At 40.3% G+C, this 22524-nt stretch overlaps 1 protein-coding gene across 1 annotated transcript in view; it reads left to right on the top strand.

Moving 5' to 3' along the window:
- Window positions 1-15730, top strand: part of LOC143487657 (NLR family CARD domain-containing protein 3-like) — a gene marked incomplete at its 3' end in the record, with an annotated part of 67414 nt that extends 51684 nt beyond the window's left edge. Inside the window, exon 4 of the mRNA XM_076986711.1 lies at window positions 15643-15730. Coding sequence (XP_076842826.1) covers window positions 15643-15730 — 88 coding nt within the window. The remainder of the gene's footprint in view (window positions 1-15642) is intronic.
- Between the last annotated feature and the right edge of the window lie 6794 nt (window positions 15731-22524).

The raw sequence follows: 22524 nt of genomic DNA, 5'->3' as shown, positions 1-22524 counted from the left end.
CATTGTGAATGCTATAGGAAGGCCTGCTTGTGCCTGTGCCTGTTTAATAGACACTGAGAGATCTAGGTAGCCAGAGCAATGTTTACTTAGGACACAGAGATGGGAGGGGGAATGTGGGTGAGAGTGTGAGAGACACTGAGTGTGTGAAGTTTCAGCCTGCGTGCGTGTGAGAGGGAGAAGGTGACAGAGGCACTTTAACATGCATTTTTATGCATTGTATATAATACTGCACTGTAGAGCCATACGATAACCGATTTGGATGAAACTTGGCAAATTTGTTCAGGATGGGATTGTGAATGGGCTTCTGCATTTTGGTCAGAATTGGATAAAATATGAAAGAGCTTCAAGAATATGAATATTATATGTATCGATGCTGTCCATTAAAAAATATTTAGCAGGTATAAGTGTCCTAAAATCCAAAATCTTTGGATTTTTTTTTTTATTTCACACTCTGTAGAGTAATATAAGACTTTGCTTGACATGATAGTATGAAAATCCTAGGAGCAGTATGAAAAGTGATGATTTCAAACCATTATTAACTGTAAATAAACTGTGCAGTTTTTAATAGGACATGTAATGGGAAAGTTGTTTGCACTACTGCAAGGAATCAAAAAAGTCCAATTGCATGTTCCCAAGTGGAATTATGTAGGGGATATACTTGCTTTTTTGCAATAGCGCCCCCCAGTGGCCAATCGACACCCAGCTGGAGTATGTCATAGGGGGCGTGCACTTGCCCACACCCAAGAGGTTTCGTGCAGAATGACCAATGGTAAACCTGTCAAACGCGTGCTGATCACTGATTGGCCGATTACATCAGCCATTTTGGAAGTATGGCATGTCTACTTTAGGACCTGGTTCCCAGAGGCCGATAGATGATGTCTGTCAAGTTTCATGTGGATCGGCCAATCTGAGTGCATGGGGCAAATTTTTGCATGTTATAGCGCCCCCTAGCAGGTGAGGTATGGCAACCTCTGCGAGCTGCCCCAGACCCTCAGGGAGAAGCTGTCTGTGAAGTGTCATTTCATTGCATGCAAGTTTTCTTCAGTTAAAGCTCCATAAGCGCAAAATTTACAATTGAGTTTACGCCCCCTCATTTGATTGGCTTATACTGACTAAGTAGTGAAGAAATGACAGGTGATGGCATGGGGATACGGCAATTACCATTACGCAAGGGCTTTAGGAGCTGGTTTGACATGGGGGGGGGGACGACGACACAATTGCTATCAAATCAAAGCCCACCCTATCCTCTAAAATATTTATATAAACTGATTCCACTGTAGGTAAGGCAGTTAATCACTGTATGTATAGTGACATAGAACATTTGTGGAATTACGGTAAATTGCAAATAATAAACAAAATACAACATGATACTGTTGTCCACAAACTTTTATTAAATTATGCATGCAATGTATGGATTATATTCAGATATAACCAAAAAACTTCTCTCTGCCTCAGAGGATGAAACATGGACTACTAAAAGCAACCAGAGCTTCCACTTGCCCAAATAATCCATGTACCTCTGAAGGCAAAGCACGAATGATCTCTGCAGCTTCTGCACTGTTATTGTATCTTTGCACCAGTTCTCCCCTAATAAGGTGATACATAATATTTAAAATAATATAAGAACAGGTTTGATGATTATTATTATTTCTAAATACTTAAACTATTTCCACTCTTTTTTTTAAAAACTCAGGAGTGTTGTGTCCGGTGGTTTTATTTTTTTCTTTGGTGGCATGCTAAAATGAAATGACAAAAAATATATGTTAAGGTTTCCTGACTAGACAAGACTAACATTAATGTTAGACAGTAAGGCTGTGTCCCAAACAGCACACTCTGGAACATTACATACTGCACTACAGAAAGCACTTCAAACCATGGTGTCCTTTTATTTATTCATTTGTTTGTTTTATTTATTATATTTTATTTTTTACACATTAAGTGTAGTAGCAGTCTGCAGTTTGGGACGTGGCCAGAGAGTAATGTAACTTTGTTTCAGAGAGCTTTCTGACAAGCGTTAATATAAACGTTAGCTAACCCAAACCCTCCTAGTCTGTTAACAGCATAGTACAATAAAGCTGTTTTATTGTCATATATATATATGGTCATATGGTTGGCTATTCACTGCTCTTATCACTGACCTTGCGTTTAACGCTGGCGCAAACTACCCGCCGCTGCAGCGAGGCGAGAGCTCGGGTCAGTGAAGCTATGAGTGCGGGATATTTCTGAACAGGCATCTCAACACAAGCCTAAAGAAAGCGAAAGACCCACAGAGCGCCTGACAAGTTGTAACAACAAACTGCCAAACCACGCTTTTAGAAAAAAAAAGTTTTTAAACAGTTTCCGCTTTTTCTGTGGTTTAATTTTTGGGTGGGACAAATCTACCTGTTTCTGATATTGGGTGGCCAACTGTGCCATTGAAATAGCCGATTTTGGAAGTGCTCTGTTTGCTTATTAAGTCAATATGATAATGTATATATATATATATATATATTGTGGCGTGGTGTGGAGAAAAGAGGTCGTAGGCAGGTCCATTTCAATTTTGTAGTTGGCTTTATTAATGCCACCAAGTAAAACTCAATGCGCGCATGCGCAATCACATGGGGCTAACCTCTCCACTCACACATGCACACGGGGGGGTAACATTATGACAATCACATTACACCTGGGTGGAAGGGGGTCTCGGGTAAGGCACAAGTACATGAAATGGACCAGGGTAACTAACACCAACAGCACATATGAAGGATAACAGCAACTCGTAACACAAAGGCATAAACTTACATAACACATAACACTTCTAGGCCGCTAGGGCTCATGGGTATTACTGTAACTCTTCGGTACCTCCCATAGCCCGACGCTACAATATATATATATATATATATATATATATATATATATATATATATATATATATATATATGTAAATCTCCCGAACCCCCGCACCACAAAAAAAAAACTCCTCGGATCTAAACGATTTGCGTAGGTCACCCTTTTCAACTTCAAAACAGGTGACAGATTTTCATGCCTGTTTAAACCCCACAGTTTCGCTAACAGGTTTGGCGACAAACCAGCCGGTATTTAGGTGATTGGCGCATGCGCGGACAAACATCAGGTCACGTCACGTGATATCACTGCTAGCGACATGTAAATAAATCTAATTTAATGAATTTTAGGAGAAAGGCCTGCACTTAACACAAATTCTAAAACGTTTAGGCAGTTGTATGAGCGTTCGAAAATTTAATACCTCGTCAGATGAAGCTTAATACTTTTTAACACTAGAACTACCAAGCCGCCTGCTTTCGACAGTACCCCACTAGAACTACCAAGCCGCCTGCTTTCGACAGTACCCCACTAGACTCTTGGTCTCTTGGCAGGTGTGATAAGCCCTTCTCACCTCCAGTGTTATGTAAATGAGGCGTGTGTCAGCTGTGGGTGGTTGCTGTTGACACACCTTTCAGTACACACCTTTGTCTGCCTCATGAGACTGCAACCTCTCTTGGCAGGAGTCTGCTCAACTCAGGACCATGTTTGAGATTTGATTTGTGGAAGGTTGAAATAATGTGAAATTGACACAAACATAATATTTGAATTATAGTGGCATATTGATTATTCAAAATGGCTCTGATTTTTTAACCTTATTTTAAGTAGTTAAAACTGTCAATAGGTATAGGTAAAGATATTTTTACATAAATTTTTACAAAAAACCCTCAGCTACTTGAAATAGAATAATATTCTTGAGCAATTTTAACTTATCAAGATGGTACTTTTTGCAGTGTGTCTCTTTCAAAAACACAACAGCCATAACTGGCAAACAAAAATAGAAAATTTACTTTTCTCTCCCTACTCTCTTTTTTGGCCTACCTCCACCCCCCCCACACCTTCTTTGGAGGACAACTTTATTTTTATGTAAGGATCAGAAAACAGTCTGATCTGTAAACGGTCAGTGTGGCACCAGAGGTTGAAAACACCTGTGTGCTGAATTCCTCACGGACCAAAGTCTTTTTGGCAGAGTCTGGAAGCTCACGACGAATCCTGTTTTCTGTGCCAAGGAGGGTGGTCTTCCGGCCCAGCAATCGTTTTGCTAGTGACAGTGAGGTGAAAAAATTGTCTGTGGTAACAGTTCTTCCTTTGTCCATAAATGGTTCCATGAGCTTCATCACCACATTTTCTGACAGTCTTTCCCCTGTGGGACGACTGGAGTCTTTACCAAGGTATGGGATGATGTTGGATACGTACTTGGTTTTCAGGTCACATGCCACCCAGAACTTTATCCCAAACTTGTCTGGTTTTGTGGCTATATACTGAAGAAAACAGCAACGGGTCTTGGATGGGAAAAGTTGCTCATCTATGGTGATCTATGGTTGCTCATCTAAGTTGCTCATCTATCTATACAGGACAGGATAGAAATGAGGGGGAGAGAAAAGTAATTTTTTAACCTTATTTTCAGTAGTTTTTAGCACTTTGAGTTGCATGAATGTATGAAAGGTGCTATAGAAATAAAGATTATTATTATTTTTTTTATTATAAAAAGGGAAGGGCAGAAAAAAACACAGCTCAAATGACCACTGCAATGGTTCACCAACTGCTGCTACATTGGGCATCCATATTCACCCAAACACATATACACCCACACACACCCTCACACACATACACCCACAAACCTTATTTTCAGTAGTTTTTAGCACATGCATGTATGTATGAAAGGTGCTATAGAAATAAAGATTACTTATATTATAAAAAGGGAAGGGCAGAAAAAACACAGCTCAAATGACCACTGCAATGGTTCACCAACTGCTGCTACATTGGACATCCATATTCACCCAAACACACATACACCCACACACACATACACCCTTACACACATACACCCACACACCTTCATCCCAACATAAATTTACTCATATATGTACCCACACAGACAATCTCCCCAAGGGGAGGCCAGAGTTTTTTCTTCTCTATCTGAGTCAGTGAACACATCCAGCAGAACAATGAACTGATGGTTCACACCATCACCCCCCCCCCCCTCCACCCACTCCCTGTCTACCTATAATGGCTGCATGTGCATAACAAAGGGTGGCCTAATGGGATGCAAATGTCCCCAGAACTGCCCCCTGGTGGAGGCCAGGTAGAAAAGTTTGGAATTAAAATGGTGGTAGTCCTAGTGTTAATGGCCTTAATTTTGGCCAACTGAATTTACTACCTTTTAATACTTTCTACAACCCCGCGGACAGCTTGATCATTGTCTGGGTTTCCCTCATTGCACCTCTGGTGCACCTGTCTGCCAAGTTTGGTGTTTCTGGGCCTTACGGTCTAGGCTGCAGTATGCGTTTTACAGCCTGAAAAATAATAATAATAAGAAAAAAAACTTGAGCAATTACAGTATGGTTCCCACACTATGTGTGTGAACCCTAATAAATTAAAAAATACCTGGAGATGCACGAAAAGGGCGTACAACCGCTATATGATTGACGTCAAGATCCGAATATAATGAAATCTCTTGGTATTCAAATTCATCATCATCATCATCATCATGCGTCACCCCTTCGCGGGTTCTGCCGTCATCTATATATTATGAACAATAGACATATTAATTCGGGAGGAAATGATCTGAAAAAAATTCTCAGAAATCTTTTTATGGAACCATTACATTAAATGTCCGCTAGATGGCAGTATAGGATAACTATTGGAAGTTTTCTGTGAAAACCGTTCTCAGAAATCTTTTAATGAAATCATTACATTAAATGTAATGTAAATGTAACCGCTAGATGGCAGTGTAGGATAACTAATGGAAGACGGAATGTAACGTTAATTCAATATGCAATGTTTGACCTTTTATTATTTTATTTTTTAGATTTATTCATTTAATTATAAACAAATTAAAAATTATGTACAAAAGAAGAAAGTATACAATTCACAAATAAAATGAAAGGCAGCAGAAAGAAGAAATATCTGCCCCTTATTTCCCAATAATATTTTGTAAAAAACGAAAAAACTAAACATAACAAAACAAAACTAACAAAACTGAACAAAAACAAACCAAAAAATCAAATCCTTCTCTAACAACAGCTCTTTACAGTATTTCATATTTTTTAAACAAACACACTTTTACCATTCTTTTAAACATACATATGGATCTAGCATTTTTAACATCACTATTCAAGTTATTCCATAATCTTATTCCTTGTATTACAGTACACCGCTCCTTTAAGCTATCTCCAAATTTAGGTTTTTCAAACATTTCTATCCCTTTTAGGTTATAACAGCTCTTTCTCTTTACAAAGTTTAATTGAATGTTTGATGGTAATATGGTTTTATGTGCTTTATACATTAACAATAAAATATTCAGATCAACCAAATCATTTAACTTCAATAATTTTAATTGATGAAACAGTGTATTTGATGGGTGACTGTAATGTTTTCTGGTGATTATTCGTACAGCCCTTTTCTGTAAAGTTATAATAGGATTGATAATTGTTTTGCATGCTTTACCCCAGACTTCAATACAATAGTTCAGGTGTGGAGCAATTATTGCATTATACAGCATATACAGAGCTTTATCATTAAATAAATCCCTTACTTTGTACATCAGTGAAATAGATTTGGCAATTTTTGTTCTTATATGATTTATGTGTGGTCTCCATGTCAGCTTTTCATCAATAATGACATCCAAAAACTTTATCTCACTGGCTCTACGTACCTCAACACTATTACTGAAAATCATATAATTTGTTTTATCCAGATTCAATGATAATTTATTAAGTTGAAACCAAGTTTGTATTTTTACAAATTCTTTCTGTGTCATATCCAGCATGCGTTCTATATCATTCCCCGAACAAAAAAATGTGGTATCATCTGCAAATAATATACATGTAAACAGTCTTGATACATTCACCAAATCATTTACATATAAAATAAATAGCTTTGGACCAAGTACAGAACCCTAAGGTACTCCACACGTAATATTACAAAGTTCAGAACGTATATCATTTAATTGTACAAATTGTTTTCTATTTTCCAGATAGCTAGATACCCACTGTAGTGCTGTTCCTCTAATCCCATATTTATTCAGTTTTCCAAGAAGAATATTATGGTCAATGGTGTCAAATGCTTTCTTTAAGTCAACAAATATACTAATACAGTACTGTTTTTGATCAACAGCCATTGTTAACTGTTCCATCAGCTCAATGAGGGCCATTAATGTTGAATTATTTGTTCTAAACCCATACTGACTGCTACTTAAAATATTTTGTTTATCAATTAATTGATCTAATATTTTCACAAATAATTTCTCTAAAATTTTTGAAAACTGTGACAACAATGATATTGGTCTATAGTTTTTAAAGAGAGATTTGTCATCATTCTTATAGAGAGGAACTATCTTAGCTAACTTCATATTATCGGGAAATATTCCAGTTGCAAATGATAAATTACATATATATGTAAATGGCTCTACAACACAATCAGTTATATCCTTCACTAACATCATATCCATGTTAGCCCAATCTTTTGATCTTTTGAGGATGCAAGATGGCGCCAGTGTGTGTGGCCGGCTATCTATCGTTCCGTGTTGTGATTGTTTGTATGTTTTGTATGTCTATGGTTGTACAAATAGCTAACTCGCTATATAGGTACGATCGTCAAACTTTACTAAACCTGCGTGATCAGAAACATGACCCTCCGCCTCTCTCTGCTATACCGGCTTACCTGTGCCGCATGCCGGTTCTACCTGTACGCCGGAGACGCTGTCGTGGGAGACGTAGCGGAAAGCTGGTGAAACTCAAGGCCGGTTTGTACCGTTCCTCTGCGGGCTTGATGGGCATGACGGACTGGACTGAGGCGATCTCACCGTTGGAGCGCCGCTCCGTCTCGTGGCGCACCTGGGATCCCATGAATTCCAGCCTTATTTCGGTGGCTGGTTCGGCTGAAGTGCTACAGACTCGTTCCCCATACTGTCGACTTGTTAGGCGAAGAGTTAACCTGCACAATCTGCAGCCCCTTGGCCGCGCTATAGTGACGGATAAAGCCCCGGTGATCACCAGTGGCAGAGTAGCCCTGGTAAATGCTAGATCGCTAGCTAACAAGACGTTTATTCTAAAGGATTTCTTCACGACGCATGAGCTGGACTTTCTTTGCATTACAGAAACCTGGATGTCCGTAGGTGAGTCCAGTGTCATGTGTGAACTGGTACCACCAGAGTGTGTGTTTTTTAACTCTCCTCGTACAACTGGTCGCGGGGGTGGCATAGCAACGATTTACAAAAATAAGTTTAATTGTAAACAGCTTACTCCAGTGCCGCTTTATTCCAGCTTTGAACTGAACATGTTTGAGCTTGGCACCACTTGTCAAATGCTATGCGCTGTTATCTACAGACCGCCGAAATATAACAAAGACTTTATTGGACAACTGAGCGACTTTTTGACGGAGATACTGCCGAAGTATGATTACCTTTTAATTCTTGGTGATTTTAATATCCATGTTTGCTGCCCGGATAAGCCTATGTCTAAAGACTTCTTAACCCTCATTGACCCTTTTAACCTTGTGCAGTGTGTAACTGGTCCCACTCAGGAACGGGGGCACACACTTGACTTGGTTTTAACATATGGGTTTTCTGTTTCCAATCTAGAGATTTGTACTGCTACGTTTTCAGACCACATGCCTGTTATTTTTGACGTTTTATTGCCTTGTCATATGGATAAACAGTGTGTTACTGTGCAACAATGTCGCGTTATAAATTCGTCCACTGTTGCAAATTTCTCCGCTGTCTTCTCTACCTTTACATCAGATACTCCTTGTGGTGCTACTGATGTAGAGGCTCTGATGACTAGCTTTAATTTTAAGTGTCAGTCTGTATTGGATACCGTGGCTCCTGTTAAAATAAGACACTCCAAACCAAGTACTGAACCATGGCTGAATGATGGCACTCGTGCTGCTAGACGGGAGTGTAGAAAAGCTGAGCGAAAGTGGAAAAATGACAAACTTGTAGTTTCCCTTCAGATATTAAAAGGCAAATGGCGTCTTTATCAGAAGACAGTGAAAGCTGCAAAATCTAAGTATTTCTCTGATATTATTCTGGCAAATAAAAACAAACCTCGTGTATTGTTTGAAACACTGAATAAGGTTCTTAATGCCCCATATGCAGCCTGTCCGGAAGCTTCTGTTGAATTGTGTGAGAGGTTCCTGCATGTCTTTGTTGGTAAGATCGAGAGCATTAGGGCCCTTATTGGTCCACCTTTGTCTGACCTACCTGTAGCTGCCACATTCTCTGCTGTTCTTGATAACTTTGAGCCTGTCAGTTTAAAGTTATTGGAACAAATTATTGGTCACATGAAGCCCTCTGGTTCACCTAATGACCCACTTCCACCTCGTTTGTTTAAAGAACTTTTTCCAATTTTAGCCCCTGATGTCCTTAATATTATAAACAGCAGCTTGGCAAATGGTGTTGTACCTGATAGTTTTAAACATGCTGTGGTACAACCACTTATCAAGAAGTCTGGACTGGACACCTCTGTCCTCTCTAATTTCAGGCCTATTTCTAAACTTCCGTTCATTTCTAAGATTTTAGAAAAGGTTGTTCATCAGCAGCTAACCGTGTTCTTAGATGACCACAAAATTCTTGAACAATTCCAGTCTGGTTTTAAATCTCTGCATAGCACGGAAACGGCACTACTGAGAGTTTTTAATGATGTCCTTTTAGCCATTGATAAGGGTCAAGGGGTCATAGTTATTTTGCTGGATTTAACCGCAGCTTTCGATACAGTGGACCATAAAATTCTATTATCTCGTCTTTATAACTGTGTGGGTATCCAGGGCCTTGCCCTAGAGTGGTTTAAGTCCTACCTGACACGTAGAAGCTTTTGTGTTCGTCTGGGGGCCACTGAGTCTTCCATAGCCCCTCTCACATGTGGAGTGGCCCAGGGTTCTATTCTTGGGCATCTTCTTTTCTCATTGTATCTGCTCCCTCTTGGCTCCATATTAAGAAGGCATGGTGTCTCTTTTCATTTTTATGCAGATGATTCACAAATTTATATGCCACTAAAGCGACAGGATACCCACTCTTTGGAAGTACTTTTACAATGTGTTTAGGAAATTAGGGCGTGGATGACTAATAATTTTTTACATTTTAATGAAAAGAAGACTGAGGTAATAGTGTTTGGCCCAAATGACACTGGAGTTAATGACTGTGATCTAGGTGCCTTGACACAATATGTTAAACCTACTGTGACAAACCTTGGTGTGAAGTTCGACAGTAATCTGAGGTTTGACTCGCAGATTAGTACTGTTGTTAAAGCAAGCTTTTTTCAAATTAGACAGTTGGCCAAAATTAAATCAGTCCTCCCTCGTCACCATTTTGAGATTTTAATTCATGCTTTTATTACTAATCGCTTGGACTACTGTAATGTGCTTTACTTTGGTCTTGACCAGAAGTCCATTGCCAGACTCCAGCTTGTGCAAAATGCTGCTGCACGGCTGTTAACAAATACAAAAAAACGAGAGCACATCACCCCAATTTTAAAATCATTGCATTGGCTTCCGGTCCTTTTTCGAATTCAGTTTAAAATTCTTTTATTTGTTTTTAAATCTCTTCATGGTCTCGCCCCCCAGTATCTGTCCGACCTATTACAACACTATAGCCCAGCACGCTCGCTTAGGTCAACAGATCAGTGCCTCCTTACTGTTCCGAGGACACTGCGAAAGTGCAGAGGTGATCGCTCTTTTTCAGCTGCGGGTCCAAAATTGTGGAATGACCTTCCTTTGCACATTAGGCAGATTGAGTCACTCACCGTTTTTAAATCTCATTTAAAAACACATCTTTTTTCATTGGCTTTTGATTTAATTTGATTTTCTTAGTGCTTTATTTGTTTCTATAGCTTTGGGTTGTGTTGTGTGTTTTCTTCCTAAATTTGGTGTTTTTATTTAAACACAAAATTTAAATTTTATATTTGTGCTGTTTTATGTTTCTTATTCTTTCAGTATGTGTACAGCACTTTGGTATACATTTGTTGTTTTAAAGTGCTATATAAATAAAATGGATTGGATTGGATTTTATCTGTAAATTTTTTAACAATGCTTAGTATTTCTTCTTTATCAGTTTCACCCAGAAAGATGCTGTTGACACAACCCATGACTGTATGGCTTGTATTATTATCATCTTTTGATATTTTATCTGCAAGACTTGGGCCAACATTCACATAGTATTGATTAAATTCATTCACAATTTCCCTTTGATCAAATATTTCTTTATCATCTTTTACAAAATACTGTGAAACACCAGAAGTTGTTTTATGATTTTTCAAAACACTATTCATTACTCCCCATACTGCTTTCATGTTACCCTTACTTTTATTTAGTAAGGCACTATAATGTTCCTTCTTATGTTTTCTTATAATCCATGACAACTTGTTTTTATACTTCTTGTATCTCTCTTCTGCTTCTTTTGTTCTCAATTTCAAGAAACATGAATACAAGTAATTCTTTTTCCTACAGGCGTTTCTTAATCCATTCGTCATCCATGGCTTATCAACAACATTTCTCTTAACACAAATTTTTTGCATACAATTTTTTTCATAGTGTTTCCAAGATATTCATAAACACATCATATGCTCTATTTACATCATTAACATACACATCTTTCCAATTTAGTTTTTTTTAATCATCTTTTAGTTTATCCATAGCTTTTTTTGATCTATTTATCATTTGTTTTTTAATTAAAACTGTCTCTTTGCTGTGCTGATTATTTTTACAAATTGTAAACACTGGCAAATGATCACTTATGTCAGCTATCAAGATCCCACTTAGCACCTCTTCATTTCTTATATTTGTAAAGATATTGTCAATCACTATCACTGTGGGTTGTAATTCTTGTTGATTTGGTTATTAAAGGATAGAGTCCTAGGCTATACATTGTATTGAAAAATATACTAATATTATTTGAATCGTTTTGACTTCTTAGATCAATGTTAAAATCCCCACACAGAAAAAGTGTTTTATTACAACTACTTTCCAGGAGCTCAGTGATTTTGTCTGTAAATACGTCAATATTAGAACCGGGTGACTTGTACACACAACTAATTATTATATTTTTAGAATTATCATTTATTATTTCAACTGTAATCATTTCCATTATACCATCAACACTTATCGACATTTTTTTTTCTAATTTTACACTTCAATTCAATATCAATATATAACGCAACCCCCCCACCTCTTTTATTTTATATCCTTCTATTTCATAGTTATTTATATTTTCTTCATTGAACCAGGTCTGTGATATTGCTATTATACTGAAGTGTCTATTTAAATGTTTTAAATAGTCTGTTATTTTTTTTAAAATTTTGAATTCATACTTCTACTGTTAAAATGAATGATTGAGAAACCTCCATTTACCATTTCCTTGTCATTGAATTGCTCCTCATTATAATATTGACAATCTTCAATCACTGGAAAAAAATCTGATTCACCCATAATATCAGCATCATATATTTTATACTCTGATTCTCGATGAATATTCATATTTTATTTCATTTCTATATTTATCTAAGTCCAATAACACAGTACCATATTTAATTTTAAAAAAGAAGAATGAGGGGAAAAAAATGAATGGTTGTGTATCCAACTACTTATCATCTTCTAACCTATTTAGTTGCACTAAGGATCTAATCCATAGACCCTTAGCATTCTCAGGGGCATTTTTGGTTTTTATAAAAACTTTACAGTTTGTTGTCCATGTTGCCTGGATTTTATTCTGTTTCTTTAGTAATCTGGCTTTCTTAGCAATGTCTGCATTCTTTTTGGTGAGATGTTCATTAATATATACATTTGTGCCTTTCAGATTTCTTCCCTGCTTCAGTAAATCAATCTTATATTTTCTGTTATTGAATCGAATGATTATTGGTGATACAGCAGACTTTCCTCTCTGACTTTTGATTGATAGAGTATGACAGGCTTCAATATTCTCAATTTCAATGTCAATATCTTTACTCTTCAGGAATGTGACTACCTGCTCCTCTGTTGTACTTTCATGTTCTGAGATGTTGTCAGTCCTGCTCCTTCTCACAGCCTGTGAATAGTTCCGTGGTTTTATTACTAGTCCTGTTATCATGACATCATTCAATCAGGAATACTGCTCCAAATCAGCTACTCTGTTTCCCAAAGACTCTATTATTTTCGATTGCTCCATGTTTAGCATTTTAAGCTGCTTGATTTCATTTAATAGTTCAGTTATGATTGTCTGTTGTTTATTCAGTGTGGCCAACTCACCGGACATCATGTTCATGGAGTTTTTTAGTTCCTCTATATCTTTTTGTATTACTTTCATAGCCATGCTCTCTCCCCTCTACCGCGGGCCGTTCTCACTCCACCACGAGGATCGCTGCACCTCACCGCGGGCCGTTCTCACTCCACCACGGGGATCACTGCACCTCACCGCGGGCCGTTCTCACTCCGCCACGAGGATCGCTGCACCTCACCGCGGGCCGTTCTCACTCCACCACGGGGATCGCTGCACCTCACCGCGGGCCGTTCTCACTCCGCCACGAGGATTGCTGCACCTCACCGCGGGCCGTTCGCACTCCACCACGGGGATCGCTGCACCTCACCGCGGGCCGTTCTCACTCCACCACGGGGATCGCTGCACCTCACCGCGGGCCGTTCTCACTCCGCCACGAGGATTGCTGCACCTCACCGCGGGCCGTTCTCACTCCGCCACGGGGGATCACTGCACCTCACCGCGGGCCGTTCTCACTCCGCCACAGGGGATCACTGCACCTCACCGCGGGCCGTTCTTACTCCACCACGGGGGATCGCTGCACCTCACCGCTTCACCGTTTAAATCTTCGGTTGTTCTTAGCAAAGGCGAGAGTCTGGTAACTCCGACAGAGCCACCCTCTCGATTATATGTTTCTTGTAGAGGGTCTTGAGGACCTTTGCACTGCCAAACCTCTTAAAGCGACTCTTGACGTTGTTGTAATACCACTCCAAAGACTGGGTTCTCAGAAACCTGCTCTTCTGGCAGACGGAGCAGACGTAGCCGCCCTGCTGCTGGCTGTTCCATTCATTTTATAATGAATGGAATACAGTTTTAAATGTAACATTCATTCAGTCAAGCGGTTCATTCAATATGCTGTCTTATAATGCATAGAAGACTCCGTTAAATGTAACGTTCATTCAATATGCAGTGTTTGACCTTTTATAATGAATGGAATACAGTTTTAAATGTAACCTGGCGTTCATCATAAGACATTTACATTGACAATATCAACACCCAGAACTTTCATTCTAGTTACCTTATACTTAGCCTGATTGTGTGATTTATTTGTAACTTGTGTATTAGTCTGTATAATTTGTTTTTGTGTAATTTGTGTGTTAACGGGCCACCCAATGGAGGATGGGTTCCCTTTTGAGTCTTGGTCCTCCCAAGGTTTCTTCCTATTCCCCACCATCTAGGGAGTTTTTCCTTGCCACTGTCGCCTTTGGCTTGCTCATTAGGGTTCTGGACCCATAGTATTGTTAACCTTGTAAATCCTGTAAAGTGCTTTGTGACAACATGTGTTGTGAAAAGCGCTATACAAATTGATATGTATATACCAAAATATATACAAAATGATTTAGTCAAGCGGTTCATTCAATATGCAATTTTTTACGGTTTATAACGATGTTAACTTATTATACATCAGTTGTGAAATATAGTATAAATGTTTAAATATTAAAATGATTACATTTAAGGTTTAGCAACGTTTTATTGCTTTCATAATAATACTATAATAATTTAATACATTCATAATAACTCTAAAGTCTAGAGGTCAACTAGAGGTCAACCTGTCACTTTGATGGGTGCCGCCCTCTACCTTCTCTCACACACACACCCGCGTACACACCCACACACACACACATACGTACACACACACGTACACACCCACACGTACACACACACCCACGTACACATACGTACACACACACACACACACATACGTACACCCACACGTACACACCCACACGCACACACACACGTACACACCCACACGCACACACATACGTACACACACACGTACACCCACGTACACACACACACAAGTACACATACACACACACACCCACGTACACATACACACACAAGTACACACACACACACACACACTTGTCTTGTAATTGCTGCCATATTATTATTAAGTTCAGTAAAATGGTTCAGAAAAAATAAAATGAATATTTTTATACTTTTGTTTTATGTTCTCCAAGTTCATTGTGATGTTATGGAGCTGTGGAGGTGGAATAAGTGGAATTATTATCACAATATGAAAGTGAACCAGTAACTGTGTGTGTGTGTGTGTGTGTGTGTGTGTGAATATAATGTTGTGTATTTTACTCAAATCTACCATAAAATGTATTCTGAAGGTAATAAATATACATGAATTAAATATGTAACTCCTACACGGGAGAGGGGGAGAGTGAAGGAGAGAGGGGAGAGACAGCGAGGCGTGTGTGTGTGTGTGTGTGTGTGTGTGTTTGTGTGTGTGTGTGTGTGTGTGTGTGTGTGTGCACACGTGAGCTTGTGCGTGTGAGGCAACGTGTGTGTGTGTGGGAGTGAGAGAGATGTTTGTGTTCACATGTGTGTTGATGTGTAAGTGTGAGTTTTTCTCCTTCTCTCTACAGTCTGTCTTACTGCAGTATTACAGAGGAAGGCTGTGCTGCTCTGTGTTCAGCTCTGAGGTCAAACCCCTCATCACACCTGAGAGAGCTGTATCTGTACCGCAATAAACCAAGAGATGCAGGAGTGAAGCAGCTCTCTGCTCTACTGGAGGATCCACACTGTACACTGGAGAAACTACAGTGAGTTACTGACTTACTGACTCTTTATACACACACACACACACACACACACACGTACACACCCACGTAAACACATAAACACACACCCACGTACACACGGACACACTAGCCTTGGGCCTATAAACAATTTGATCGAATATCGCAATAATTTAAACCTTTGCCGATATCATGCAAATTATCGTTCTATTTGTTTTTATCAAGTACCATTGTTGTTTACCAGCAACGCGCATTTTGTAGCATCTCTATTTACCGAATGACTTTATACAATCTTTATACAATCTATGGTTTAAGAAAATTTTAGCTCTATAGAACAGAAAGGGTGGTGTTTATGTATATATACAACATAAAATGACCAGCTAAAATCTGCGCTTTTAAAATGGCATTTGAAAAGATTGCAAGGAATTCTGGGTACATTCAAATGAAACGAACTCCTCTACGTGACTTATTTCCCGGTAGATGGTGAAAGAAATGGATGAGCTTGTACAGAAAAAAGGTGCTACCGCAGCAGTTTGGCAATATTTTGGTTTCTAACCCGATGAACATGGAAAGCCGTTAGATATTAACAATGTTACATGTCGTCTATGCAGAAAAAGGATCACCACAAAAGGTGGTAACACCACCAATTTGCAAGCACATCTGAGGATTCATCATCCAGATCAGCATGTTAAACTGGGTTCTACCCACAGAGGAGAACAAAGTTCATCGAGTCAGTCAACAATCACAAGTACTTTTGCAAAATGTACCAAATACAAACGTGACAGCGTTAAGTGGCGAAAGTGCATCACGAGTGTCACTCGTTATTTAGTGAAGGGTATGCTGCCATTCAACACAGTCGAAAAGTCAACATTCAAAGAAATGTTAAAAACCTTTAATTCACAGTACGAGCTACCAAGCCGTAAGTACTTTAGCAAGACAGCGGTGCCTGAAATGTACATTAATGTTCGAGCTGACGTTGAGTGTTTGCTGAAGACAGCGGAGTTTTATTCATTGACAACTGACATGTAGTCAAGTACTAATATGACTCCGTACATGTCAGTGACGGCACACATTGGGTGTATCTCAACTCAGGGGCTGCAGCCCACGAAGTGCGCATTTGTAGGCCGGTTACGTCACTGCGCCGCGCCGAGGCTGTCCCAATTCGTGGGCTCCTTCTTATGTGGCCGACGAATGTAGCCTTCAAAACCCCGAAAACAAATGATGCATGTGAGTACCCTTTGCGTCCCACCATATCCCAGGATTCATTGCTCTATGAACAATAAACAGGCGGAGTCTAGTGTAGGTACCATGCTAAACCAGCAGGTGGCAGTACCACTGGCAACACATTGAACAAGCTTGCTTTGACGGAAGTAAGGGTGTGTCTACAGTTCAGGTGTTTAAATACCCTGAACAGCCATTCATCTCTCTCTCTCTGGTTTGACCGACACATAGGTTAGACCTATTAAAGAGAGGCTCCGTAATATCTCCTTCTCTCTCTGGTTTGACCGACACATAGGTTAGACCTATTAAAGAGAGGCTCCGTAATATCTCCTTCTCTCTCTGGTTTGACCGACACATAGGTTAGACCTATTAAAGAGAGGCTCCGTAATATCTCCTTCTCTCTCTGGTTTGACCGACACATACGTTAGACCTATTAAAGAGAGGCTCCGTAATATCTCCTTCTCTCTCTGGTTTGACTGACACGAGGTTAGACCTATTAAAGAGAGGCTCCGCCACTTCTCTCTCTCCGGTTTTCTTTGAGAACACGCGAACTTTGCAACGACTAACAGCAAACAGCTGAAAGTCGTACTACTTAATTAACGAGCCCGAGTTACGGTGCAATCTAACCAGTAACCGATCAACGGTACCGCGACAACAGATTCACCTAACTACTTCAATCAAGCTTGCTAACGCGGCCACACGGACTGAAACAAAGGCGATCAATTCCCTGTTGTTAAACCGTGAACGAGACTCTCATTCCTGGACGATTCCCCAGCACACCTGGACGACGTCGCTTTTAATCAACGAGGAGTTGGCGGTGGAAATTCCCTCCTAATTCCAGGAGAATTCAGGGAGGACGAGGAAACCACCCAAAACACTCAACACGTGAGACTCTTACCGCTGGGCATAGTTTATAGAAGGGCAAAGTTACTTGAACTGCAGAGTTAACCAAGTTTTCTGTTAATACATTCTGAATGTTTAACTTTATTTTCATAAACTTCGTTAAGATTTGTACACACAAGTTCTCCACCTGGTATGCAATCTCCATGTTTTATCTTCTGAATATTTGACAACTTGTAGTTCCCATTCTCAGACACACTACATTAATTTTTAGTTAGTAAGCCAGCGCCATTACTCTTTGTTCTGACCACGTTGGAATAAACCAGCTGAGCTCATTAACATAGTCGCGCTGCTCTACTGTTTAAAGTCGGCGCCATTTTAGTTGCTTTGTTCTCCATAGGAGAACTGAGATTACAACTCCGCCTCCTCACACGCGCACAAGCGCGCACACTTACTCCTCCCCTTTTTTTTATACACACACACACACACACACACACTAGATGCTGAGTCTTCACTGTAAATATACTGATCCATGTTGATGCTCTTTGTGTTTTAGAATAGTTGGTTTTAAATAAATGTATCATTTATTTTCACCAAATTGTCTGTGTTGATGTCATTCAAACGTGGTTGTTGCCAAAACCTCCAAAGAATTCATTGTTAAATCCTTCAGATACCAAACCATTCATTACCTTTAGTTGATAACTAAACTTGTGGTTCTGGTATAATTAGAATATGAGACTGATTCTAAAATTAATGAGACTGATTAATAATTAAGGTAAAACAAATTATATCTACTTTAAAGGATTAGTAGGTGAAACCCCTACATTAATTGGTGCCCCTGCGTGAGGGAGATTTCTGGCTCAACCATATTTGTTTGATATCAACCATATTTTTCATATCACAGGCTTTCAAGCCATTAGAATAGGACCATCTCCAAATTCGCCAGAAGAGGGCGCCAGAGCGCTTCCCAAGTCTTCCTATAGAGGAAAGCTAGTACTTGGTAACTACAGTTTGGTGATGGTGTTCTAATTTGATTACCATTTGGTTACTATTTACATTCATTGAGCAATCAACTGAAGATCAGTATATTTATTTTACTCATTTAATTTCTGATTACTTCAATAGTAATTCAGTTGCTTTAATTTGTGTGGCATCCCACTGATTTCCCCTGTACTGCAGAAGTATTAGGATAATTATTTAGCACAGTTATCAGACTTCACTGTCTTTGTATAACTTCACTGTTGCAGTCTTTGGTCCAGTGTGCTAGTGTTTAGTTTCAGAGACCATAATCACCTTTGGCACAATTCTTTTTACCCCAGTTTCAATTTGGCTTGTCCACCTAGGTAATTACCCTTTTTACCTGCCCAGACACAAGGTCCTGGCACAATAGCTAAGCCAGATTGTACTGAAGCTGACTTGATTTTGTCCCTTTTTTTTGAGCTAGTCTATAAGTACATTTAGACTAACCATGGCTTTTCTAAAACAGAATACTTGTCAATCTTTGCTTCAGCTCCTTCAGATGCTTGAACCAGGTAGGAAGGATGTTGACAAACCTCTAAAGGACTCCTTTGAGGAGACCCCTACCGTTCCAGATGTAGTTTTTAAAATGTTCCTTCTATGTCAGCAGCAGGCTCGCTTAGAAGTAGAGGCACTACGCAAGGAAAATAGACTCCTCAAACAGGACACTGCTAAGCTCAGTTCTGAGGTTGAGAGCCTTCGCCACAACCTCCAACTGACCACTCATGCGCTGAATGACGTGCTCACCGTAAGTGAACGTCACACGGGCTTAACAGAAACTGCCCGCCTCCAAAGGGAGAGTGAGCTTGCTCGTGCGAGTGCGCAAGATTTCCTTGCAACTAGATCTGGCACCTCTAGACCTTCTTTATTAGTTACAGTAGAAAGCCCATATAGTCAGCACTCCACAGGTGATGATGCACCTGTCATACATCCTAAGGCCCCGGCTCCAGTCCCCATGAGTCTTAGATTAGATGCAACTAGTTCTTCCTCAGAGTATCCATATGATACTACTGACGGTTCAGCTTCTGAAGCTCAAAGTGAAGCCTCTGTGGAGAATCACCCTCCTAGAGCAGATGCCCCGTCTGCGTCCTCTTGCTACGAGTCAGCAGAGCCCTCTTACTCGTCCCTAGCTTCTGCCCCCTTACTCTTGAGTAACAAAGAGAGTAATACTAATCCTGCTATGTCTTTTGGCCCTCCTTATTCTCTGCATGATGTCCAGACCAGGGACATCCCGTCAGGTACAACAGCTAGGAAGCCTTACTTAAATGCTGAGCATCATTCCACTGACCCACGCACAGGCTGGCACAGTGACGTACATGTTACAGCTTCTTCCTCAAGGAGAAATGCAGGTATTTCTCAACTTGAGATGCGCAAAGGCTCACTGTTGCCCCCTATGGACAGAGACCAGGAAGGTAGAAAGCATGCTGGTGACCATTATCCTCCGCATGATGTCCAGACCAGGGACATCTCGTTAGGTACCACAGTTAAGAAGCCTTGTATGAATGCTGAGCATCATTCCACTGACCCACGCACAGGCTGGCACAGTGACGTACATGCTCCAGCTATTTCCTCAAGAGGAAATGCAGAAATTTCCCAACTTGAGATGCACAAAGGCTCACTGTTGCCCCCTATAGACACAGAGCAGGACGGCAGAAGGCATGCTGATGTACACCACTGGCAGAACGTACAGACAAGGGACGTCTCGCCAGGTAGAGCAGATAACAGGCCTTACTTAAACGCTGAGCATCATTCCACTGACCCACGCACAGGCTGGCACAGTGACGTACATGCTACAGCTTTTTCCTCAAGGAGAAATACAGATATTTCTCAACTTGAGATGCATAAAGGCTCATTACTGCCACCTAGGCACAGAGAGACAGGAGGCAGTAGGCATCCTATTGACCAAGAGTTACACCACTTGGATAGTGAAGGTCCACCTTCCTATTCTAATAGACATGTCCTTGAACATTTCCCTCGGTTAAAGTTACTAGATTCACTAGCCAAGGACATGGAGCCATTCGACCCAGCAAGGTCAAACTACCATGTTGAAGACTACCTCAAAGAAATTGAGTGTAGCCTCTCTGACTTGCCTTATGCAACAGAACGAGAGAAAGTGAAGCTAATTTGGAAAACCACCTCTAGATCAGTTCGCACATTCATAGAATCACAGCCGTTTTCCATTAGGGACAGTTACACTCAGCTATGCAAAGCCCTCGCTGAGGAGTATTCCCCTTATTTTGACGAAGCGTCAGCATTCATGTCAGCCATTAAAATTAAGCACAAGCGTTCAGAGCATCCCAGGGATTACTTTAATCGCTTGAAACAAACATTTTTCCAGGGAAGAAATGGACCCGGTCTCACAGAAGACCGAACCTTCAAATCCCTATTTTTGCACAATCTCCACCCTTGTGTGAGAACCCATGTCTCACTTTTAGCACGCCAAGGTGACCTGTCGATGCGTGAGATCAGAAAGACCACGCAGACAGTTTGGGAGACTGTTGTGCAGCCCAGTATGCTTGAAGGAGACTCCCAAGAGGTCCAAGATCCTCCCTATGCTTTCCCTGTAGATTCAGACACTGTTTTTTCTGCAGGCCCCTCTCACTACTCTCGTCACAGGGACAGAGCCAAGAGGTGGAAAGAGAGGCAGAACCAGTGGAAGGGGGGACAGCCATAGATAAGGATCAGTTAGTGGACCTCCAGCCTGAGCCAGGAGGAGGTAGAACTGACTTTATACGAAGTTACATGTAAACATTCAGCCTGTAAGCATGTAGCTATTTTTCTAGATCTCTAACCCTTTAAAGGGAGATGTTCCTGGCATCATCTCCGCTCACATGTCTGCATTTTCAATGCAGTAGGTTCTTTACTAAGGGGGTGTACCCAGCGTTACCTCCTAACTTCTACATTTTACCCCTCACACAGATCTTATTCTCCCCTCTACCAGTATAGCAAGTGTGAGATACTTTAGGAACACTGTTTGGCAGCCCAGCTTTGTCTTAACAAGACTTGTGAAACCGTTTGCCATATTAATGTTTTCCCAAATGCGTACAGAATATAGGTAAGCACATCTGCTACCACTGTGGTGCAGACTTGGCAAATAAGTCTGGCATAAGTTGCATAACACTATTCCTCAGAACCAGTAGAAATGTTAGTTGTTTTTGCATGATGACAGCTCCTGATGCTCAAGTCTACACTTGGCAATAGCAGCATTAGAAATGTATTTTGGTTGTTTAAATACTTCACTGTCACAAGATAGGATGAGGCATTACACCTCAGTTAAACCCCCATTTACATTTTACAATTACCTTTAGATCCCACAAGGAACCACACTCTAACTAGACATTAACCCAAATGTCCGTCGTGGTCCAACGAGATCCTTCACTTTAAAACATTGTTAGGTTTGTTCCAGCCAACAGACAAACACCAACTTGTGCGAACACACCTTTCTCCATGCCTGATGTACTTCCTCTCCTCCATCAAAGGCATTTAACCCTGCATGTGACCTTGATTTCTTTGTATAAAGCCAAGTGAAATCTAAGCCATGCATTAGTATCCTTTCATTGTTTTTCTTGATTTGGTTAACCTTAGTTACTGTTCAAGAACTGCCCAGTAGTGAACTTGTTGCCCAGATGTGTGTCTACAGCATCTCCCAGC

This window comes from Brachyhypopomus gauderio, unplaced genomic scaffold, assembly GCF_052324685.1.
Source record: "Brachyhypopomus gauderio isolate BG-103 unplaced genomic scaffold, BGAUD_0.2 sc49, whole genome shotgun sequence".
NCBI classification, from domain to species: Eukaryota; Metazoa; Chordata; class Actinopteri; order Gymnotiformes; family Hypopomidae; genus Brachyhypopomus; species Brachyhypopomus gauderio.
Note: the sequence above shows the minus strand (reverse complement) of the source record. Positions and strands in the feature narration are given on the sequence as shown.